At 39.7% G+C, this 25,748-nt stretch overlaps 1 protein-coding gene across 1 annotated transcript in view; it reads left to right on the forward strand.

Moving 5' to 3' along the window:
* Positions 1-25,748, forward strand: part of SH3BGRL2 (SH3 domain binding glutamate rich protein like 2) — a 53,753-nt gene that overhangs the window by 17,869 nt on the left and 10,136 nt on the right. Inside the window, exon 2 of the mRNA XM_037894367.2 lies at positions 6,272-6,457. Coding sequence (XP_037750295.1) covers positions 6,272-6,457 — 186 coding nt within the window. The remainder of the gene's footprint in view (positions 1-6,271; positions 6,458-25,748) is intronic.

Genomic DNA, 25,748 nt, shown 5'->3' on the forward strand with positions numbered 1-25,748 from the left:
AAATGCTGCTTTGAACGATCTTAATTTAAGTGAAACAAGCACAGAAACAGTTTCCTTACCTTGTCAAATCCTTGTTTTAAAACTTTCATTTGTTTTAGTAGTTTACATTTAACACAGTACTGTACTGTATTTACTTTTTTATTTTTGGCTCTGCTGCTGCTTGATTTGTGTACTTCCAGTTCCAGATCAGGTGTGTGGTTGACCAGTCAGTTCGTAACTCTAATGTTCATAACGCTGAGGTTCTACTGTAATAATAATCCTTTCCTAACTGTACTTTTTCATGTAAGCGATTGTTGTGTTTGGCTAAGGATGCTATTCGTTTGTCTATGGATGGGAAGGCAGTGTTTGCACTGGTGAATGAGGGTGGTGCATGTCTGCAAGATAATTGTTAACCTTGTGGGACAATGACCATAAATAACTCTATTAATTGCATATTTAGATGTATATCAAAATTGGATTTACATGCTTGACTTCTAAGGGTTTAGTCTACAGATAAATTGTACCACTTTAACTCTACAAGTATAGTTTAAAGCAATAAAACTCCCTGAGTGAGAGCTCAGTAATATTGGCATAAAAGTGCTTACACTTGTATGGAAGGGAAATAACTATTGGGTCTGGCTGGAAAACAATATTTCTGTTTTGATACTTGGTTTCATTCCAAAGTGGAATATATGACAGAAGAGAAAGAGAAGACCAGTGGTTAGGGCACTCGCCTGGGATGGGGGAGACCGAGGTTCAAATCTCTCCTCTGCCTTTTTTGGCAAAGAGACTTGAACCTGGGTCTCCCATATTGTAGTTGAGTGCCCTAATCGCTGGGTCATACAGTCTCTCTTTCTCTCTGCCTCTCGTTGGAACCGTTCCATTTTGTATAATAAAATATTCATTCAGAGAGAGAGACTAACTCTATAGCCCAGTAGTTAGGACATTCATATGGGATGTGGGAGACCCAGGATCAAGTCCCTGGAGTTAGGCAAAGCAAGGTTCAAGTGGCTGCTCTGCCTAATTTAGGGGACTCGATCATGGGTCTCCTGCATCCCAAGTAAGTGCCCTAACTATCCGGCAACTGGCTAATCTGAGGTGACTTTGTCTCTCCTGCAGGTGCCTGAAACCCAGTCAGGCCTGCAGTGTGTGTACCAACCACTTACCACAAGGTAGTGTATCTGGGTCCTGGTCTAAAAATGGAAGAACTGGGAGATTCCACCCTGAGACTAGTAAGGGCAAAATATCTGAGGAGGTAGGGTTGCACTCAGAGAGACCAGACAGGGAACAGTGGTGCAGCTAGCTCTGTAACCATGATTCCCTTCAAAGAACAAATGCTATATGAAATGACGTGTCCGCACTATCTGTGCTCCTTCAGACACTCCCAGTTCAGAAATGGCTAGAGTTCACCAGATCACTTTGATTCCTCTCGAAGTATCAGGCCAAATCCTGCTCACCTTACTCATGAGTCCCACTGAAGTTAATCTAGTGTCTGTTTTTAGTGATGGAAGTAAACAGTTCATGATCTATTCTGTCTGCCCACCTCATGGGTGGTGATGAAAAAATACAGAAATCCTAGGAGAAAAGGTTCAGAAAAGAATCTCGTGGCTCCAGAGGGACTGAATGGCTCTTGGGTACAATTTACTGCAGGTTGTTATAATTTTAATAGCATTTCGATCAACAGTCACACCTTATAATGCACAGCTACCAAATCTATTTTTCCCCTCAAAGGTAAATTGCTCACATTTAAGAGATTTACAAAACATTTACCTATCTTTGGTAAAAATGCTTTGTCTGAATACTAATGTGGTAACAGAAGATGCTGATGTAATAGTTTTATATCCACAACATGCCCACAACATGTTGCTGACACATTTTTACTTTGGAAGAGTAGGGGGGGAAAGCTTATGTAAAGAAAGGATTGGTAACTGATCACCACCTTCTGGAGAAAAACATACAATATCTGTGTCAAGACAGACTTCCATTTGAATACAAAAACAGTAGTCCTCACATATCCATTATTTCCATGAAGACTTTCATTGTGCATACAAAATAAAAGAGCATGGCATTTCATTATGGAGTCTGATCCCCTGAAGATGGTAGTTCCCTTGGGTCAAGCTGATGAAACAGTTGTTATATCTGCCTGAAAAACATTACAGCTTAGGTTGCTAGTCATAGTGCCAATTCTTTACGTTTCACTTGCACTCAGATTTCTAAAGACATACTGATCCTATGTTTATAGGACAAAAAGGTATGTTATCGAGCTAATTTCTTCATAAATCCCAAACTCTTCTACATTTCCTTCTGTTGATAATACAAATGTAAATTGTCCAAAATGAAATGTAAATATTACTTATTACAATATTTCTCTCTTTGATCAATATAACAGAGGTCACTAGAATCCTGTGGCACTCCAGGGCTAATTTTTATATTGGCCTCAGTTAGAGCCCATAGCATTGCTGCAGCAAGTGCTATGAAATTTGGCAAATTAATTTATCTTTGATAAGAATCTTAGAATCAGAATGAATATACTACACCAATGATATATAACATGGTTTAAAAGGTACTAATAGTAGTATGCAGTGGTCATTAATTCTGCTTGGCAATCTGTGTCATTCCATCGTACGGCCTGGGGAATGTCAGGCAACTTTTGCTGGTACGCTTTTTCATTTCAGTAGGTGTATCTTTATTGTCTGTTCATATCAGAAGGTATTAATGTTCTCATGCTATCTCAAAACCAGAATGTCTTGTTTGATGCATATGCATGGTCTCACTGTTTTCCATGTTATAAAGAAAACTGATTTGTTCGTGGAACTTCGGCTAAACAGGTGGGCAGGATAGAGCAGAGTTGAGTGTATTTTAAGAATCTTTTAAGTTCAAGGGTGAGTAAATTTTAGTGTCTTGCAGTTCTCCCTGAGGAAAAAATTGCATTAATATTTCTCTCTGAGTGTAATCACCTATATAGCATGGAGATAGTAATCCTGATTTACCCCGGAGAGGGGTCATGACACTAAATTAACTAACTTTGTGTGCAGCATACTGAGGTCCTTGGATCAAAGATGGTGCAGAAGTATGAAGCATTATCATCATCCTGATGTTGTAGGATCACAAGCTAGGCTCATGAGATCTGACAGTTGTCAATACTACTCTAGCACTCTGCACTGAGAGATGTCTTGGGATGAACCAGGCTATTGGGGAAACCTCTACATGTATTCCCTGCTAACTCAGTTAACTCTATGGTGTCTCAGTACCAGTCTGTCACCTGTTCCCCTAAAGGATGCTCAGAAAGAGGATTTTGTGAGAAAGCTTATCTTAAAAAATCAGAATAAGGAAAGGAGGTAAGTTCTTTGCCCCCTGGAAATCCAGAGGTGGGAGCAAGCCATCCATTTCACTGAAGACAACAGGAGCCAAGTCACTAGGCCATCTTTCCCCATACACATTTCAGTAAACATAGGAGATGGCAAAGTAGAGGATAGACTGAACTTGTTGGAAATGGCAAGTTCCTGTGAGGATGGGGGTGACCTAGCCTGATTCTTGTTGGTTTTGCTGAATCACTCTGTGAATCTTACCATGTTTTAAGTTAACGAAACTTTCACACAGATCTAAATAGCTCGTACAGATCCATTTAGTTAGCCCGTCTTTGAAGTATCTTTTAGAAACAGTACATGTGGTTAAGCAGTGCATGCCTTCTCATTTTCTTGAGTAAATCAATAAAAAATATGAACAAGAAATAAGAACCTGGACGTTTCAGTTTCCCCGTTGCAAAAGCCCCATCTATCAGATGAGCAATTTTACTAACGATGAGTGACAAACTACATAATTACACAGTTCTGTGTATATTTACATGACACTCTCTTTTTGTTGCTGTTTTGTAACCCTGTTAGGGAGACCAGCTCCAAACACGAAGTCTAGATCTGGTGTAGATGGGGATTTCTGTTTTTTTCAGTTTTATTTTTGTGACTTGCAGTATGGATTAACAATAAAACCAGAGACAAAGTACATATGTTCTAAATTATCAGCATGTAGATAATATAGGAGTCACTATAAGCACTGAGCTCTAAAGATTAATACCATATTAAATTGTGATGACTTTCTTTACTATGTTAAAGGCAGATTAGGATCATGCTATATAAAAGGTAAAGGAAATCCAAGAATTTTCACTTTGTGTGATCAGTACAACAGTTGAGGATCTGATTAAATCTACGTTGCAATTGTCAGTAGTGTGTGTCGCCAGTGTCTAAGACTAGTGGAAATTGGCAGGCAGAATGAACATTGTGAAATGGAAAGGCATTTTTATTTTTAAAAATCTTTCATTACACATGCAGAATTTCCAAGGAATTTCCTCCTGCAATATCATCTTAGCCTCACATATTTACTTGAACAAATATTTAATAAAATGGCCAGTTTTAAGAAAATCTCAATCTCCATTTCAGATTGAAGTTGTCTCTCATCTTCTATTGTAAGTTACTGAGGATAAGAACTGTTTCTCTCACTTCTACAGTATGATTCCTTTATGAGTTTAATGTCGTAGTACAAGAAGTCATTTTACTTTCAGCATTGTGCTTTGATTAGCAGAAAAATGGTGATAATGATGGTAACTGAGCTACTACTGGTAATCTTGTATTTTCTGCATACAGTTTTAGAAGAAAAGTTTTGTATGAGAGTGATTGCTCTTTCATAATGTGCATTGTTTGAAAAATCAGTATGGCATACGTAAAAGAAGGAACCAACCACTGAAAGAAACACAAATGTATTGAATAACTGGTTGTTACGTTACAAGGAATACATATTTAGGAGCCAATCGGTTTCCTTCTGCAGCAGAGCACATAAATGTTCAGACATTTTAGAAATACGTTGTTTTGCAGAAATTGGACCAAAGCCTCTTGGAGATATCCATGGTCTTTGTTTCAAGGAGGACGTAATTATTTCACCACTGAAAGTCACCTGAAAGGCACAATATGAATTTTTACTGTAATCTGTAATAAATTTCACTGAAGATTATTATTTTTGTTATCTGATGTATCAAATGGCTCCAATATGAAGAGTGGTGTGACAAATACAGCTCGTACATGCACTTGAAAAACTGATAGTTTTTAAATACTGTCTGGGTCCTATGGTACCCAAAGGTAACATCCATCCACCCATAGTTTAAACCAACCAGCAAGTGGATGGATCTTGCGCCACAGTATTTTTATACTGTAAAATTCTTAAATATAAGTTTTTATCTCCAAACAGTATGGCTGGGAAACATGTTTTGAGTAGTCTGACTGTATAGTGAATACAGTGTGTAGCCCCTTTTAGGTGGAATGTGCCTTAGTAGAAGGATCTTGGACGTGCTGGAAATAGAGCGTGAAGCTGGTTGTAATGCAGAACAGATCCTGGCTGAATTAGTAACCCAGAGGCTTTACCTCAATCTCGAAGACTCTGTGGCTATGTCTTCACTGCAAAAAAAGGTGTGTTTTTACATAGTTATCCCTTTTATACAAAGTGCTAGTGAAGACAGGGCACAGGCAGTTTTTTAACCCCAATGTAACTAGTCAAGGTAAACACTGCGGGGGGGGGCGGGTGCAGTCATATAGAGTTGACTTTGACTAGCTGCATCAGGGTAAAAGCTACCTGTGTGCTGTTTCTGCTAGGACTTTGTCAAGAAGATAATCTCTATTTAACCCCCCCCCCAAAACAAGCCCCCCACAGTGCACCTCCCCCCTTTTTTTTCAGTTAAGACAAAGCTGGTATGAGACAAGAACATCTCCATCTCAAAGCATGTGCGCGTGTTCTGTATGAACCTAAGAAATGAATAAACTGTTATTCAGGAAACCCACAGCCACATTTTAAAAGGTATGTAGACACTTTGGAAAATCTCACTAGGTGCCTATCTGCGTCTTTAGGTGCCTAAATACCTTTAAAATGTGGCCAGTAGTGTATGGTGAATCTGAAAACCAGCTACTCTTTTATCTTTGACTTATTTGGAGTACCAGTCAGGGTGTTCCTCTATCACAGGCATCTTTTAAAAACAAAAACTACCCCCCCCAAAAAACAAACAGCCAACCGCCTAGAAAATGAGGCAGGACTTTGTAGACTTTCGTAACTTGTAAATAAAGAAACTGCAGTGTTAAGTCACATATGTTTAACTTAGAAATATTTGACTTTCTTATTGAACCTTTTGACCTTTGAGTAAAAAATAGACAAGCATATTCAGGCTTGTAAACATATCTTTAGTAATGATGGGCTAGCTGTGATGTATTGTTTTCCTCTCTCTCTCTCTCTCTCTCTCTCTCTCTCTCTCTCTCAGATAAAGAAGAGACAGCAAGATGTGATACGATTTCTGGAAGCCAACAGGATAGATTTTGAAGAGGTGGATATCACAATGTCGGAGGAACAAAGACAATGGATGTATAAAAATATTCCTGAGGAAAGACAGCCTGCACAGGGCAATCCGCTGCCACCCCAGATATTTAATGATGATCAGTACTGTGGAGTAAGTAGCTTTGTGGTCCAGACTGGTTACGTTAAGTTAGTGTTGACCATTGTGAAGTCAGCATTTGCCAGTGTGCACAACATCTTATTACGGGAGATAACTGTACTAACCTGGCAAGTGTTCACAGTTTAATGGTGACCATTGAATTTTAATTCATTTTCCACTAAAAGTCTTCCCTTCACAAACATTTCAAGAATTCTTATGCAGAATGATGAATGGACACACTGGTGAAGCACAACTTTGAAGGCAGAGCAGTTGGTGAGATTATCAGAACCTAGAGATGCCCTGTTTTGCTGCTGTTCAGTGATTTTTTTTTTTTTATGATGCTAACATATGATTCTGAGAAAGGAATAGTCAGCACCCCAACTGAGAGCACTGGAGCTACTGCCTGAGGCTCTCATTTACAGTAAGACTCCTTTACACTGCCCCGGTAGGGCAAGATACATTTACCCCCACTTTGAGGCCCATTTACACTGTCACTATGAGGGGTTTTAGCATAAATGAGAACTGTATTATTTAAAAATTAGTTCCTGGCTTTCTTCAGGAGACAATAAAATTAAGACTCGCCTTCCTTTACTGAAAATGGGGAAGGTTTTTATTAAGCATGAGAATTTATCACTCTGACAACAGTTTGCAGGCTAGATCCTCTGCTGTTATAATCTGTCATAGGTCCATTGATTCCAGAGGAGTTTATGCCAGTGTACAGAGGCTGAGGAGAAGGCCTTATCATTTTAATTTAAGAAGAATGGCCTAATATGGAATTTTTTATCATCTTTTTAAACAGTACTGCGAATGGTAGGCCAGATTCTCCCCTGACACTGTTGTAGATCAGGAGTAACTGTGTTGAATACAAAGTCATCACTGTCAAACTAGTGCAAAAAGTGGAGAGTTGGGGCTTGTCAATACATGGCAGCTTTTCATTTCTTGCTTCTTCAATCCCTTGACCAGTGCATCCTTTGGGAGGTGAGGTGTGCATATTGGCTGGTTGGGAGATCAGTAGGTTTGACTGTTGGATGACGTGTCCCCAGGAACATAACTGGAGGCAGACAGGGGTTGTGTTTGTGGGTTGATGCAGCAGGAAGGTGAGATGGGTGGATGTATTTTCATGATTGAAACATCTGGGAGATAGGTTGAAATGGATGTCTGGTTTATAGGGTGCAATGTGTTAAGGCAGGTGGATGTCTGGTGGAGGTGGGTATCAAGCGGGTCATCGCATCTGGGAGATGATTCAACCCTTAATCTCACAGATGGGGTGGTGGAAAGGTTTGTGCATTTGATAGATGGGTGAGCTTCATTGTGTGGGGAAGAAGGGTAACAGCCGTTGGTCTTCAGCCATACCATGTGTGGCACGTTGTTTGTTCCTATTTATTTGCACTGGGGTAGCTCTAATCCCAGCTGTGTGAATTGTGTCCAAATAATGCAGTGTGCCACAGGTCCATTGGAAGGGGTAAGCATGTATTTTTCACATGTTCCTAGGAAATGAGGGGATACTTGTGGCCCTCTCCCTTATGTACAGTGGAAGTTCCACAAGTATACAAAACTTGGTTCATTTGGGGAAGGGATGTGAAATTTTTGGGGATGCTAATTTTGCATCTTTTTGGGGGTTCCTTTTATTAGTGCATTTAAGCATGTTTTATAATAACTAGCTAACTCCAAACACAGGTTGTGTTTAACTAGATAGAAAGAGTCTTCCATGTGTCATGAAAATCATCTTGTTACTATATCTGTGCAGTTGCTATCTGTTTTTTTTTGAGCAGACCTAATTCTGTTACTGTTGCTAGACTGTACAATTTGTGTGAACAGCTTTAAAGAGCGGCTTTACTTTGAAAAGAGATTTGGATTGTGTCTTTGCTAACAAAAAGATGTTTACAACATGAGATAACTAACACACATTCGTAATGCTGCTGTAAAAACATAATGGAGCCACTTTAGTTTTACAGGGAAGTAAACTAGCCAAGATCAAGGGGTGGGGGGCAAGGGAGGTGTATAGTGCTGATCTTGCCTAGGAACCTCCCAATAAACACTAGAAGTATCTTGTCTCCACTTGGGATTTTATAGTGAGCTAACTGTTTGTGTGTTTAGTTTTCTTGCTGTCAAAACACACACATTTTAATGTCCTTGAAGACACAGCCTTAGTGAAAATGACAGTGTAGGGTTCAGTTTTTTGTGTGTCGTAGTGATTTCTAAATCCAATGTGCTGAGCTTACAAAGGTCTGCTCGTTTTTCCAACTGCCTGGTCTGCAAACTCAACATGGCAACAGGAAGCTAACCTGAGTATTTTTTCCTCTGGCTTAGGCATTATCACCAGCAATAAAAACTATATAGGCCAGATCTGCTTGTGATTAGCTATGCAACCCTCTTATCTGATTCTGTGGATTGTCTTTTCTTCATGCATTTGGGTGAGAAGAAAAAAGCTAACCAGATGCAGGTTTTTCCAGATTGATTCACTAGGGTTGCACAGGTGGGCACGGTTCTACAATTGAACCCAACTGCTGATGTACAAGCCACTATAGAGACAAGGTCACTTGAATAGAAGTCTTGTTAGTCTGTATGCATCCGATGAAGTGAGCTGTAGCTCACGAAAGCTTATGCTCAAATAAATTTGTTAGTCTCTAAGGTGCCACGAGTACTCCTTTTCTTTTTTTGAATAGAAGTGTAGGCTCTATAGTGATGATTAGTAAAAAGTATGTAAGCTCTCCCTCTCCCCCCCCCCCACCACTGCATGGTAAAAATCAGCAGGTACGACTATGAATACACACTGGAACTAGACCTGCTAAGTAGGAAGGTGGCTTTTGAACTAGTCACTTTTCAGAGTATAATTGCTCTCTAAAGGGAATATTTATTCAGTGTTTACATTAGATAGCTTGGAGATTAAAGTGACTGAAGCAGACCAATGAACGATCTGTTCTGGTATCGTGTCTCTAACCGTACCTAATGCTGAATAGTTCACAAGATGCAAAACAAACATGATACACCTAATTGCGCAGTACTGTACCACCACCTGCTGATTAGCTCCTGCCCTGAAGTGCGCAGACTCAAAGCCCTTGTAATTGTGTCTGAACTGGTTTAACTGCAGATGTCCTCATAGATCTGCCTAGTGCTATTTCAGTCTCTGAGATCTCTGCCTCACAATTGCTCAGTAGTGAGCTCCACTAGTGGGATGTTGCAATAAAAACAGTGCCTATAGTCTGCAAGTAAAATTCTTAGACTGATGGCAGCCATAAGCCCACATCAACATGAATCATTTAACTAACAGTCCAATTTTGGTGCTAGTGCTTCTTAATATTGTAGTCATTTATATGTCATTGGAATGTGTTGCCTCGTTCCAGGGACATTATTATAGCATCACAGATGTGTGGGGCACTTGAGACAAAAAAGAGACATGAGGACCAGCTCCATTCATTTACACTGGTTTAAATGGATAACTACTTCGGTGTAGTTACTCTAGCTTACACCATGTAAATGAGAGAAGTTGGCACATGGTTCCTGCCCCAAGGAGTTTAGTCTGTTTGATATTGCAGAAAGAAAGGAAACACCAGAGTCATTTGAGAGAAGAACTAAGTGAGTAGAGTACCATGGTTGCAATAATATACAGCCATTTTCCCCAGATGGGGTGCTTGGTATCAGTGGGAGAACTTCAGAGCTAGAAGGATCATTTTTAATTTCAGCTTAATGCTTAGGTAGGTGAGTGAACAGGATCCAGTTGACTGGAAATGGCCTACCCAGTCTAAAACCTTTTGTGTTCAGGATTACTCATTTCTCTGATGATGTAGCACTAGCGCTCATGCTTTAAATGAGACTTTCATTGATCTGATATAGGTTTTTTTGAAAACAACAAATTTTAAAATAGGGAATTCCACTGTGTTCGGTTACCTAAATAAGAGCAGGCTTTGAACTCTTCTTGCTCTCCCTGCCCGCCCCCCCCCCCCCCCCCCCCCCCGCTCCAGCCCCCTAACCATTCTAGGGGGGAAAGATAAGTAACTAAAAACACTTTTAAAAGCAATTCTATAAACTTTTTTGCATTTAACAAAAATCAGTCGCAGAGACAAGTCTCTAAATTGGTCAATATAGAAGTTTTAGAACAAGGATTATACTACGTAAAAACTTCAGTGATGCTTCATATTTTAATCCCTGATTAAAACAGACCAGCATTGCTTTTATTTGAGCAATAAAATGTCCCTGCTAAGTAGGCCATGCCTTAGTTGCCAGTGTGTTGGCTCCTGAAATACTGATCTGTATAATTACATCATTCTTACTATTGGCTGTCAGCATGCTACTTGGCTGTCCTTGATTTATCAGCACGCACCTGTGCAACAGAAGATGTCACAACCATTTTTTCTGGGCTGTCTGTTTCTGCCTGCTCAAGGAGCAAATGTTCTGATGATACAAGTGAAGGCAAGAGGATTCCGTAAATCTCCCTGTTCAGTATGTCACATTTTAAGGTTATGCATGTAATGTTTCCAAACATTACTGAGCTCCAGTGGAGTAAGAAGACCATGCAGGAAAATAATAAATGTACTGAAGAAAATGTTGTTTTAACAGCAAGATAAAAATTCAGAAAGTTCAATATAGTGTTCATGAATTCCAAAACATGATTCTTTCATGATTTTCAAAAAGAAAAGGAGTACTTGTGGCACCTTAAGTCTCTAAGGTGCCACAAGTACTCCTTTTCTTTTTGTGAATACAGACTAACACGGCTGCTCCTCTGAAAGCTTTCGTGATTCTGTAATTTATAGTGTGTATCACCATTATATATACACGCGCACAATGGTGTGGTGTGGTAGTATAAAAGTGAAACCACTTTGTAGTTATGATTGCTGGTAAACCTTTATAGTATACCACACTATCAGGTATTCTATTATGGTAGAAATCTAAATAATTTAAAATCTATCTATATCTATCCCACTTGCTCTACAGTCTTCTCCCCCAGTCCTTTGAACTCCCTATGGGTGGAGATATCTATCTATGCAGAGCTCATTGTAGGAGTGGAGCCTTAGTTACCATTAAACCAACTGTTCAGGGCTGATAGAGAGCTATAAAAACCTCCAGAAATGACCTAAAATTATTCTTCTAGACCTAAAAATGTCATGACTTTAAAATCAGACACCAGGCCCTCTTAAGGCTAGAATTTTGGATTGTACTGGGAAGCTGGACATCTTCCCTTTCCCAGTGAAATAAAACTCCATTTTTTAACTCTCTGCAGGGCTGCAAATTAAAACTTAGAAGTAGTGATATTTTAACGTACAGTACAGAAAACCTGCCACTGGTACAGGAATGAATCTTGCTTGTCATATGTCTCAAGTGGAAGCATCTTTCTTTTTTTCCCCCCTAGGTGTAGTGGGAGCTAAGGAGGAACTGTTTCTATGGCAGGTTGTTCTTAACCCCGCCAACCCCCCCCTCCACACACACACAAAAACAGAGTTGTTTCTTGGAAGCTGCTCAGGAGGGTTAGCATGGAGTGAGTCCTGAGGAAACGATTACCAGGCAGAGAGCAGTGGAGGCAATCAGAAATGCATGATAAAGATTCGTAGAAATGTAGGGCTGGATGGGACCTTGAAAGGTCATCAGCCTCCTGTCCTGAGGCCAAGTAAACCTAGACCATCCCCGACGGGTGTTTGTTCAACCTGTTCTTAAAAACCACCAACGATGGAGATTCCACAGTCTCCCCTGGAAGCCTATTCCCGAGCTTAACTATCCTTAGAGTTAGAAAGTTTTGCCTAATATCTAACCTAAATCTTTCTTGCTGCAAATTAAGCCCATTACTTCTTGTCCTATTGTCAAGGGATATATCTTTTTATCACCTTGCTCTTCAGGTTATCACATAAGTTTCAGCTAGACCTGGCCAGAAACTTTTCATCAAAATGTTTTTTTGAACAAAATTCCACTTTTGTTGAAATTAGAAACATTTTGAAGTGGCAATTTTGAATAACATCAGTTGAATTTTTTTTTCTTCAAAATGAAAGATATTTCATCTTGGAAACACTTCATATCGGGGATTTCCAACATTTTGTTTTGAAATTTTAAAAATCTTTTCATTTTTTTTACATTTATTTTATGCTACTACTGAAACTGACATCAGCTGAAATATTCTATTTTTATTTTAAATATCATTTGGACCAAAAACAAATTTCAAAATGTCATAATTTCCCAGAAATCAGAAATTCAGAGTTTTGACAAACTCTAGAATCAGCTCCATCAGCTGTGTACATTTATACTAAAGAAAGAAATAAAATAGATGGTCTACAGTATTTGCCAAAGGAGAAACCAGTTAGGACACAGACAATCATTGTGGCACTAATCTTCCTAGCTCATTATTAACTTGAAAATCTCATTCTGATATGTTTGAATGAACTTGACAGATAAACACAATTCTGACAGACTGAATTTTTCTTCCTTATTTAGAAGTATTTCAGTAACCAAATCAATACACCCGCATTGGTGTTACATGTCAGAGGTGGAAAGAGGACTTTGGAAAACTGCAAGGATCCACCTCAGAGTTTCTGCCCTTTGCTTTCCACAGGGACTGAGATTAGTGGACTTGCATAGGAGACAGGGTGTGAAATCGTCAAACCCTACAGAGCTAGAGGATCTGCAAGAAAAGCAAGCTCCATCCCTTTAGAGCTCGGGGCATCCATGGAGAAGGACTGCCTTTGCATCTATGCACCTCCTCACTTCTGCTCAGCCACTCTGCCTCAGAAGCTGGTGTGGGAGGATGTTCTAGTGGTTAGGGCATTAGCCTGGGACTTGGGAGTTCCAGGTTACCCACTCTACCACAGACTTCCTATGTGACTTTGGGCTAAATTCACAAAGGAATTTAGGTGTGGTGATGCTGAGTGTTGCCATGCCTAACCGCTAGAAAAATCACTGGGATTCACAAAGCCTCTGCATCATCTTGGGACTGATGTCAGGCTGTCAGGTCTATAATTATCTAGCTCATCCCATTTATTTCTTTTAGTATTGGCACAACATTAGCTTTCTGTGTGGGATCAAAACCTGCAACGCTTTTCCTATTGTTGACTAAGGCTTTTTTTTTTTTTTTGGGTAGTACTTTGTTCAATGAGACATTTACTAATAATCTCTCTTATGTAAGCTATGCCAGCAGCAGGCTGCGCCTTTCAGGCCAGACAAGGAAAGTTTGTAATTATCTCTGCAGTCTTTACAATGTTATAGAGAAGGAAAAGTTTCATTGGATGGTGCTAAAGTTACGGCAGTTGCCTATTGACCATCCTTGGAAATGGCTTCTTTTGATAGCTTTATATAGTTATTTCAGGTTTTAATCTTTCATGCTTAACTAACTTGTTTTGTCTGAGAGGCTAACCAGCTGCATTCTTGGAAGTTCTTGTGTTCCACCACTTTTGAATTAAGGGTAAGCAAAAATGGTCTCCCATAATTCAAAAATAAACTGAGCAATTAGCTTTCAATAAAACAGACATAAGCTGCTGGCATGAGACTAAGCATGGGACACTTCAGAATAAAAGGATACAAAACAGGTAATTATAATGGAGATCTGAATTTTAACTAGTTTTTGCTGGTGTGAGAGGCACATAGTACCCAATATCCTTGGACTGCAATCTAAATTTGCGTTATTATAAAAATCAGAAAATCTCCATCTTGTCTGTTAATGTGGGGAAGCATAACTTCCAGGTAGCAGTCCTTTCTTAAGGTTGCAAAATACCCATAAAGCACCACAATCACCTCTGTTCTCAGCCCTCAAGGCTACAGTAAATTTAATCTAATACAGTAACTCTCTGTAAACCTGGAAAAAAATAACTGGGAACGGCTAGGCAAGAATATAACGTTTCTGTTACCACACCACACCTGTTAATTCCCATTTTGGATCTAAAGGCAGATGGGTTAATGCTACCTCAACCAGTATCAGGATAGTGCAACTTCATTATTAGATTAATACTATTTAAATGGAAAGATATTTCAAAGCAAAGCTCAGTAATATCTCTGCATTACTGATTACTTTTAATTCAGGACTAGATTCTTTCTACCCACCTCCACTGGAATCAGTTGAACTACTTATGCGAGAAGATACTACTCAGCCCAGTAAGAGCAGCAGAATCTGGCCCTGAATAAATCCCTTATAATAGCTAACACAATGCAGTGCAGTATCAAAAATCAAGGTTTTTGACTCGCATGCTCTCAATGGAGAATTGATAAATGACATCCACCTTTCAGACCAAAGAGAATAACTTAATTTGACTAAATGCTGCTTGTAGGAAAGGCCAAACTGATACCGTCCTTATCTTGCAAAGAAATTTAACTTGTAAAGCCAAAAAGAATTAGGCCACCACACACACAGCTGAATAACTTCTATCAAAAAGTATATACACAACACAAAACCAGTACTACTGCCATCGAAGGCTTCATTGTCAAGGTTGCTTTTCTATTTCTCCATATCCCTGCATCTCCGAACTCTACTGAGAGATGTACTTGACATCCCCCATGCTCTAGATAGGCTTTTAGTAGTCATAAAACAAATCCAATTACAAAATCACCAGACTTATGAGTCTGAGATTTCAAAATCATTTACTACCTTCTATAGTGAATGTTTCTTTCTAAATGAACAATTAAGAATCAAAGAAAAATTATTACAACATTCTGCAAACACTGCCCCCCCCCAATTTGTCCTATACCTGGAGTGGTGATAATGGGCCACTTCACCTTGACTGGTCTCTGAGAATATGGGAGAGACAAGGTGAATGAGGTAATATCTATTATTGGACCAACTTCTGTTGATGAGAGAGACAAGCTTTCGAACTTACGCTGGTAGCCCCCCATCAGAATATCCCAGAGCCCAGTGGTTAAGGCACTCACCTGAGATGTGGCTGCTCCCTGTTCAAATCCCTTCTCCCCCTTCAGGAGGAGAGAGGATTTGAGCAGGGGTGTCTCAGATCCCATGTGAGTACCCTAATCACTGGGCTAAAAGTCGTGAGGCAGTTCCTCCTCCTGCCTGGTATTTTGTGTAAGCTCACCTATAAGGGCCTGATCTGGTAGGCGAGCTCTGAGCTTACGCTACCAGATTGGGTCCTGCAGATGAGTTAGGCATGGGAATGCCTATCTTTTCCCTATATGTGAATCACTCTGGAGCTTAGGCATCTGGACATCTGACATGGGGCTTCATTCACAAACATGGGCACCCAGGGAACTTTTTACAGCAAAAACTGCCGAGCAAGTTTAGGTGCCTACAGGGTTGAGCAGCAGCTGAATTGGGCGTTTTCTGACTCCTAGTGGGGGCTGATTCTGGATTTATGCACCTAAATTAGTAGTTAAGTGCTTAAATCCTTTTGTGAATTTAGCCCATAGTCTCTCTGTGCCTCAGTTCCCCATCTGTAAAATGAGGATATTAGCACTTCCCTAACTCACAGGGGTGATATGGGGATAAATGCATCCAAGATTGTGAAGTGCTCAGATATTTACATGACCCTTATTACCATAGTATCTTAGAGCCTAGTCCTGGCCAATCAGGCAGTGTAGGGAAAAGATGGCAGAGCAGTAATACCACTAGCATTTGAAAGAACTACATGCATGCTGCACAAAGCAGCTGCTCCCCAGCTCTGCCTATTCTCCATGCTGGCAGGATACCATTCACCCCAAAGCTCCTGGAGCTCCAAAAATGGGGGTGAGTGCAGAGAGAGTAGCTGTGGGCTACATGGAGCTGTCACATTCCTTCTCTCTGCTACTCCATCAGCCCATGGGTTGCTTTCAGAGACCTTCAGCCCCATGTTATTCCTTTCTGCCTCTTGGAGAGGAGCACAGGCCCTTGAGTGAACTATTTAACAACCAACATATCTGGTCTTAAAGTAGAGAGAATCTTTCAACAAATCAGTTAAACAGAAAAATGCTACAAAAAGAATCGTAATTCCATTTCTGTTTACTTTAATGTAAGACAAGAAGAGGGAAAAGTATTTTCTAAGGGTTATCGTAGACCAAAGAGATCTACTCTGTTTAAAACTTATGAAGAAGTTAATACAGTTTCAGGTACTATTCCTGCCCCTCATTTCCTTAGCCAGTTTTTGTGGGTTTATAATCACATTTTTCTATTCTTTAAATACTTTCCCTGTGACTGTGTGAAAGACCCACGCGGAGAAGAGATTATCCAGGGGAACCATTAGTCATAAAGTAAACAAACTGGAAAAAAATTCTCTTTTCCTTTTATAGTGCTCTGAAGTAACTTATACCAATATTAGGTTAAAAGTCTGGATTTTATTGGTGGTGATGGGTTTTTTTAAGTTCATCCCTTTTAAAGTTACAGCTAGTGTATTCAAATTATATGCTTTTAGGGAAATTGTCGTCATTTCAAATGTGTGCGGACATGCTAGTACTATGGGTTACATATCTTTAACAGCAGTCTTGGGTAAGAGGAAGGTTACTATAGTTCGTCATTCATTATCTATCTTTAAAACAAGACAACCCCCACCTTCCCAAAAGACACAGGCTTTTATACTTGTAATTTTAATTGAGTAATAATCTTATCAAAACAAATTCTCCCTAAAGTGGCAGCAGGATGCATTGGAGAGCACAGAGAGCTGGGAGTCAAGAGACCCATGGTATTCCTGGCACTTCCCCGATGCAAGCACTGATTCTGGAATACATTCTGCATCCGTAGACTCCTGAGCCCCACACTGAAGTCACTGGGGGCACGGTGCTGAATCCATTGCAAGATTGGGACCTTATAGTTTGATCTTGCACAACCTCTTTGTGCTTCAGATCCCCATATTACAGATGGGGAATAATGATACTTCCTCTCTGGTCATTAAGTACTGTGATATTTGAAGGCTGCTAGATAATGTTTTGTTGTTGCTGAATATGTTGTTGGTGGACATCAGTAAGGCCTGGTCTAAACTACAGAGTTAGGTCGATGGAAGGCAGCTAGTGGCGTAGTGTCAATGTCTATGTAGTTATGTCAACACAGTGTCAGTGTAGATGTGTTGCTTACATCGACTGTTGCTGCCTTTCAGAAGCTGTCCCACAATGCCCCACACTGACAGTTAAATTGGTGCAAGTGCTTCTGGGTGAGGATGCACACCACCAGCACAAGCATAGCATGGATGTGCAAAAGCCATTTAATTACTGCGGTGGCTGTACGTCGCTGTAATTTAGGTCGACATAATTCTGTAGTGTAGACATACCCTAAGTCAGAGTGTGTTACCTATTGTCCATGTAGCAGAGTTATTTCTAACATGTATCCCCAGGCATTTAATAAAGGCTTTGTTTTTGGAATCTTGCCAACTAAGAAAGTTAGTGAAAAATATCTAACCTTTGTGTGAGTAGTAGATAGATTGCGTATGTTACGTTATCGCTTAAGAATCCTAGCCTAGAGGTCTTATCAGAAGGTTGGCTAATTGGAGATTTGTTTTTAGACTGCTCTGTGTTGTACAGACAATCTTTTTTTATATCAACTCGGTCTCCTGAGAGAGCTGTGCTGAATAAGAGCTTTCCGCTGTAACCCTAATCAGATCAATATGTGTGTGTCATCTGTCCCACAGAACTGAATTGCTCTTTCAGTCAGGATGCTGATGTCTCATTCTCAGTGACATACAGTATTAACTCAGTGAGAAGCAGACTGCTGATTCAGTTTATTTCAGTTAAGAGTCCCCCCCTCACTTTTTGCCTTTTACTGTTTGTGTAAGATCAGTTGTCTTGTCCCTTTCGCTAGAGTCCTGATGTGACAATCATATTTAATGCAAATAAATAGTTGCCAAAGTGAGACTGTTTACAGAATAAGGCATTGGAATAGGTTTCCCTTTTAAGTGCTCTTATAATTATATTTATGCTGGTTTTTTTTAAGTCTCTCTATTATACATGGGGAAGCTAGATTTTTTTTTTTTAACTTTTCTAGTATCCTGGTATGTAAAGCTAAACACCTGATTGCTGCAGATTTGTTCATCAAATGGTAAGTGAGCTTCTTTTGTTTACTACAAAGAAAAAACCCCAAATCCTTTTTGTTTTAAAAGAAATATATTGGGAGAAATTATTTACAACTACAATTTACAGCCTTTAGAGTGCCCTTTATAACACATTTATTGTTAATAAGCAGACATATATTTAGTTGGTATTCATAAGTGGAACCTACTGAAAATGTTTGCTTTGATCTGGTGCCCATAAAATGTGTGAATGGTCTTCTGTAACCTGTCTTTTGCTGCATAGCATCTATTTTTAACAACACTGAACTGCAATACGGCTTAGCTTTCTGTGCAGAGAAAAATCAGTTCTCTCAACAGATATAGTATCTATTTAAATGCACTTCAGTGTAGCCACTTTCAAAGACTTAACGCAATGCTGAAGCAAATTAATTGTGGCCTTTGTTCATAATCACATCACTTGTGATCCCATCTCTTGGTGCTAGGATCAGAGTTCAGAGCACGCATGCATAGATACCACCCTCTGGATACTAGCTGTGGTGGTGTATGTGGCAGAAAAAGACAAGTACTTAGTAGCTGATACTGAGGAGGGGCCATGGAATTGGGACTTTACAAAGGAGGCAAAGTCCCCCTTCAGCCTCCCACTTGCCAGCAGTTCTCATGTTGAAGTGGGTAGGGGTAGGATGTAAACTCATGTACTGAAACTGGCATAGGAAGTCTGTGGTGTAGCCAAGAACTGAACCCACGTTTCTCAAGTCCTACTCTGGTACCATAACCAGTAGAACATGCTTCATCTCGTTATAACACTCTGGCAGTTTCTGGCTATGTAAACGTTAATATAATTATCATGCCTTTGTTGCATGATTTTTATTTGTATGCTCTGCACAGCAGCCATTGGCTTCAATGTGAACTGCAAGTGCCCAGACCTGTGAAAATGAGGCTAACAACAGGTTTTAACGTCATTGATACTTAGCTGTTGCTAAGGGATTATCCCTTCCCTGGTCTATGATGTGATACATTGCAGTGCATCTTACAAACCAATTATTTAATTACAGCCATGCAGGTGTATTTGAAGAAACCTTTTTGGATAGGGCCTGATTCTCCATTCTGGCTCATCGTCACTCTACGGGAGTAGACAGTAAGGGAAATATGGCTTTATGAGGCCTCTGTATTTCTCTTCTGAGGCAAGCCAGGGTTCAAGTTACTGCAGCCTCAGAGCTGTTTTCATTCTTTTATATTAAGAATAAAACTGAGAGAGATACAGATTATTAAGCCATCTGGTCCATTCCTTGGTAGTTCCTACAGCATATTCTTTAATGCTCCATCCAGTCTAGTTTTAAATGAAGTCAGTAGCGCAAAGTCAGAGCCAAAGAAGATTCATTCCATGTTTAGGAAATGTTTCCCCTGCACCAGTGAATTTGCTTTTTTCTTAGCTTACTTTCATCTCATTATTCTTTTATCCCCTTTAAACCATCCTAAACAATCACTCTTTTCTCTGACCTGCCATCTTCAGTTACTTGTAGACAGGTTTCCTAGCTTCCTTAGATGTTTTGTTTAAGTCTTTCTTTGTAAGTCAGTCTGCCCAGTTCATTGATCATTCTTGTTGGTCTTCTCTATTCGCTGAGTTTTATTGACTTTTGTCTGCCACTCAAGTCTCCAGAATTTTCTGCATTGACAGGACATAATTAGTAACTTTGTAAACTACTGCTGACCATAAATACATTGAAAGGGATATTATCAATGCTATATTTATACATGAAATGCATACAGTGTGGTTCCCTCAGTGTTATCTAGACAGGATTATCCCTTCCCTGGTCTATGATGTGATACCTTTGTGTAAGCAGCCCAAAACTGCATTGGTCTTCTCATATTAGTAGTGTCAATATTGTAGAGACACTTATAACATACCTTGTATTATATTTATTTATTTAGGCGGGCCAAATTTTGTCAACCTTGATAATATCCTTTTAAATGTATTTATGGTCAGCAGTAGTTTACAAAGTTACCACTTGTATACTATTAAATACAACTGGTCAAAACTCAAAATCTGACACTTCAGAATACTTTCATCCTGAATTAGAATGAAAAATCAGATTTTAAACTTTCCTGTATTTTCCAACAAAACTTGTCTTTCCGAATTTTTTTGACCAGCTCTATTATTAAGCAATGATGATTTCTTCAGCTCAGTATAAAAGTGTCATAGCATCTTAATATATCGTTTAACATAGTTATATAGTGAGAAGCATGTCTTTAGCTAATTATTTTTCATGGCTCAAAGTGTTCTGCCCTGTGTTAGATGAATAACTAGTTAACTATGTATGCTGATTTTATTCTCTTTTAAACATCTGCTAGTTTGGTCTTGTTCATTGTTTTTAACCTGGAAAATACTTTTCAGAACCAAAATGGGTAATTCCAAATTCTTCTGCAGGGCAAGGGGTGGCAAGATATTAAATCAGCCCTGGTTCATTTTATAATAATTAGCACTTAAAGAATGCTTTTGATCTGAAGGTCTTAAAACACTTAACTTTTGTAAAGTGACTTTCCCAAGGTTACACAGTAAGTTAGTCAGAGGTGGAAGTCAATCCCTATTGTTCTGAATTCCATTCACAGGCTCTGTCTCCTGAATCAAGCTACACTTTCCTGCTGAAGTAGGAGCAAAGCAAGACAAGTAATATAACATGATAGTGATCTCAAAGCCAGCCCTGGCAATGTTTTCTACTGAAGTAATAGGGATGTGGATATTGGTAATAAGCCACCTTTTCAAAAAAACAAAACAAAATACTTGTACATCTGTACCTATAGCAGATGTGTTTATGTAGATTCTCCAGTCAAGCTCTCAGAACTCAAAGGCTTAAAACCATATGTGAAACTGCTGCACAATTTCTTTTCCCTTTGGATGTTTAAGTTTAAAAAATAATTAATTATTAAACAATCCTGTTTCTATCAGGGATATTGACGTGACTTCCTTAAGCGCAATCGGTTTCTGCCATGTTCTACTGTGCCATATATATCAATTTTATTTAGGTATACCTGTTTGGCTGTTGATCATGAGTTTGTACTAGGTCCAAAACTAGATTGTTTACTTACTTCAGATTAGTTTGTCTCAGAACCAAATTAGCTGTAAAATTTATTTTGGTGAGCCATTCAGTTGTAATATGTACTTTGTTTCAAAATTAGGTAAAACTAGTCCTACCCCTAAAATAAATAAAGAACTGAAAATGTAGTTTTTGAACACACTATAACTTTAAAACATAATTGTAACAGTGGTTGGTGCCATAGATGGTTAAGCACTCCCTGTGCACATAGAAGTCCTCAGCAGTACCCTTGTGTCTCTATTTGAGAGAGAGTACATCTTCCTCTGTGCCACAGACCAAGTGGCCAGCTGTTTATCTATTAGTACTTTAAACTCCTCCTGAGGGTGAAAGCAAACAACTGTCCTAGATAACTTCACATTAGCCAAACTTAAATTGTACATCACAAGTAAAGAAAAACATTGAATTGAGGATGGGTAGAACTAAAGAAGCATGATTACATGGATCCTGAATAAATGGAAAGTGTCACTAGACATAAAGTTTAGTTATAGAATATTGAATTACCTCAGCCTACAGCATTGCAGAAAACATTCTTTACCGAAGCCCAAAGCTTTCCGTCTACACCAATCATGTGTTCTAGTCTCTTGTACCACAGAGCATCTGGATAAAATTCTGCATTTTCACACAGCTGTACAATGACCATTAACTTCAGTGGTGTTATGTTCTCTATATATAAACAGTCGCTATATATGTTCAGTCAGAATAAATTTTTATTTTAGTTGAAGGGAAAGAACGAACAAGAAATGACAAAAGTAAAGTCTTCATGAGATAACACATTACATCTCCTCTAAAATGCTTCCCCAGATGTACCTCACAAAATGGCAGCTGTCCTCAGAAGACAGCAGACTCCTAGACACATACAGATTTGGTAGAAAACAAAATAGAAACTAGTTATGTAGTGGCCTTAGCTGATCTATAATTCAGGATGAAGCTAGCTTATTGGTATGAACCTGATTTTAACTCCCTACCCCCATCTAAATTCCTTGAAAAATAATTGAATTTTGCATGCCCTCATCCCAGGGAGTCTGTATGGGAAGTTTTGTGTGGGGTTTGTTTTTGTTTTTTTTTTAAACCCACAGAAATGGAATTTTAAAGTTATGGTGTCTTGAAAATTGAGGTGAAGTTCTCTTTTGGGAAAAATGTGACCCATAATTTGGCTCATAATGGTTGCAATCCAGCAAGCATTCAAGCACATGCTTAACTCTGAGTACCTGAAAAGGCCTTTTGAAATAAATTGGACTACCAAGGTGCTTAAATCTAAGCATGTTCTTGAGTGCTTTGGTGTAGCAGAGCCAATATCTACAAATGATGACCTAAAAACTCCAGATTTGTTTTGTTGGCCTTGCTGTGAAAATACTTAGGTTTTGGTTTGATCTTTGTTTGCTTTATTTGTTTTGGGGGTGTTGAGGGGAGCTGGGGAAGATACATTAACAGCTACTATGGTGAAGCAAGGAAGGGGTTAACTGGATGCTCATAAATACAGGATTATAAAGAATCAGTGGAGTGTTGTGGGAAGGGTTCTGAAGAAGTAGTCGTCTTCAGCAATTAGCCAAATGGTCCACTGTAGAGATCATTTGGTCCGTTTCTGTGCAGCCGCAAGGGCTTGATGGGCCAAGAGTTAAAAGTCAGAACAGATTTGATGCACCCATATAATAGGGGGTCTGCCTCTGGGCCGCACCCCTCGGTTGGTGGAATTTTATCCTGAATGTTACAAGCCACGTGGAGAATGGCATTTGCAGAAATGTCTTGCGGCATTCTGGCGACGTGTCCAAATTGCATAAGACGCTGTCTGCGGAGAATGGCCCCAGCAGTCTGTAGGCCGGAGCGACCATGAACGTCTGCATTACGAATGAAGTCATCCATTTTGTGCCCAATATATGATGATGGCATTCTGTGTGGAAAGCCTCTAGCTTTGCCCAATCTGAGCGGCATTGTGTCCATATTTCACAACTGTACAGCAGTACGGAGAGGCTACAGCTTAAATAGATCCTGAATTTGGTTGTCCTGCTGAGTTGATGATAATTCCATATTCATTATAAATGACCCATGGCAGATACTGCAATGCCAATCCAGTGAAGAACCTCCATGTGAGAGTTGGAGGAACTGGTGAGTATAGAACCTAAATAATAAAAGCTGGAAACTGCTTCAACAGTTTCATTATTCAAAGAGATTAGAGTCATGGGTGGACCTAATTGTAGGCTTTGCAGCTTTGTCATTTTCCATGAAACATGGAGGCCAACCTTGACCGGCTCATGAAACCTGTTGGGGCTCTGTACTAAAAGAACAGCATAATCAGCATAGTCAAGGTCTGAAAGCATAATACCACGATCTTAATGCAGCATTCTGTCAGGTTATGAAATCCATTGCCGGACTAAAGAGTGCAGCGGCCAAGACACAGTGCTGCCTGACACCACATACTGCTTTAAAAGGTGCCGATGTCTGATTCCCGAGACATACATGGGCAATGGTTCCATTATGCAGCTTGCTGATCAAGTCCAGCAGAGTGGTTGGGACACTTACGTCCTTTAAGTCCTTGCACAGAGTGCCTAAGCCCTGGTCTACACTGGGGGGCAGGGATCGATCTAAGTTATGCAACTTCAGCTATGTGAATAATGTAGCTGAAGTTGACGTACTTAGCTCAACTTTCCGTGATGTCTCCACTGCGGTGAGTCGACTGCTGCCACTTCCCCGTCAACTCTGCCTGCACCTCTCGCAGCGCTGGAGTACAGGAGTTGACGGGAGAGCGCTTGGGGATTGATTTATCACATCTAGACTAGATGCGATAAATCAATCCCCACTGGATCGATCACTGCCCACTGATCCGGCCGGTAGTGAAGACATACTCTTAGTCAGCCAAATCAAATGCAGCCTTAAGATGGACATATGCTGCGAGTTCAAGAAGGCTCTGTATCTCTGAAAACAAGTGGAGGGCCAAAATGGAAGAAGTAGTGGTTACCCAGATTCTCCATGTCCCAGTCTGGGAGCATGGAGGAATTGGGAGATCAAAGCTTAAACATATCTAGAAGGAGAGATATGTCACCTGCCATCAGGGGAAAACTTGAGGCCCAACTGCAGGGAAGAGTGCTGAGGCCTGACTGGGGGAGGGTCTGAAGCAACTGCTTTTGTAATGAAGTTGCCATGCTGAGAAGTGATACTTTATGGGTCAGCAAAGAGAAATAATGAGTCTGGGAAGGGTAGGAGGAAGAGAAGTGATAAATATGGTGCTCAAGTGAGAGAACTGAGGATGAGTGTGTTGAGTGGCTGAGACGTGTGTGTGGGTGTATGGAGACACGGAGGCTGTGCATGTTAGCATTAAGAGTTAAAGGTGGGCTAATAGATTTATTTTATTTTTTTTTAACCTGGGCTGAGAAGTTTTTGGAGAATCCTTCGAAGCTGAGCTAAGTAAACAATGCAGTGTGTATTTGTGATCATTCAGTATCATAAAGGGATTTATCCCAAATCTTACTGTGTTTATACTTTTGATTTTTGGAGTAACTAGTAGCTAAGAAATATGAGAATTAATAGTAAATTCTACTTAGCACATGCATTGTGCTTTTATTTTTGAAATATGATGTAGAGACATTAGGTATTCTACCAGCCTTGTGTCCGACACATAAGTAGTTAGATAAACATTGGTATTCCCATTTTCTAGATTTAGGTGGGAGGGAAGGAAGCTGTACAAGATATTAAGTTGATTGCCCTTGGTCACACTGCAACTCCGTAACAGAGCCACAGACCTTCCTGACTCCCAGTCTTGTACCAGTTGGTTAGCTAAATCACCTCAGATTTTAAGGTGAGGGCAAGAGCTATGTGGTGGATAGACAAGAGTGGTGAGCTGTACATTCATCAGGAGCTCAAGAAGTGCTAGGCCTTTGACCTACTAAAAAATGAATTTAACTTAATAGGTTAAAGAGTTAGTTATACACCACAGGCTGATTTCTCACACACCCATAACTTCAATTTTCTAAATCGGCAGAACCATTTTAGATCAGCACAGTTTTCTTTGTAAGTCTGCGTTAAATCCCCTGGCTCTTTACTTATTGCTAGGGTTGCCAATGTTGTATTTGAAAAATAAGGGACTGTTTCCTTAGCACCCCCGCTCCACTCCTACTCCTGATATTATCATTATAATAATAATAATTAATTAATAAGTAGTACTCACCCACATTTGCCAGGGGTATTTCTTGCTGCTTTTTGCAGCACTCAGCAACTCCAGATCTTGTTGTACAGAAATGAAAAAATAAGGGACAGCCCTTGTTATAAGGGACTGTTGACAACCCTACTTATTGTTCTTCAGATCTGTCTTTGTTCTCTTGCCTCTGTAGATAT

Source organism: Chelonia mydas, chromosome 3, assembly GCF_015237465.2.
Source record: "Chelonia mydas isolate rCheMyd1 chromosome 3, rCheMyd1.pri.v2, whole genome shotgun sequence".
NCBI classification, from domain to species: Eukaryota; Metazoa; Chordata; order Testudines; family Cheloniidae; genus Chelonia; species Chelonia mydas.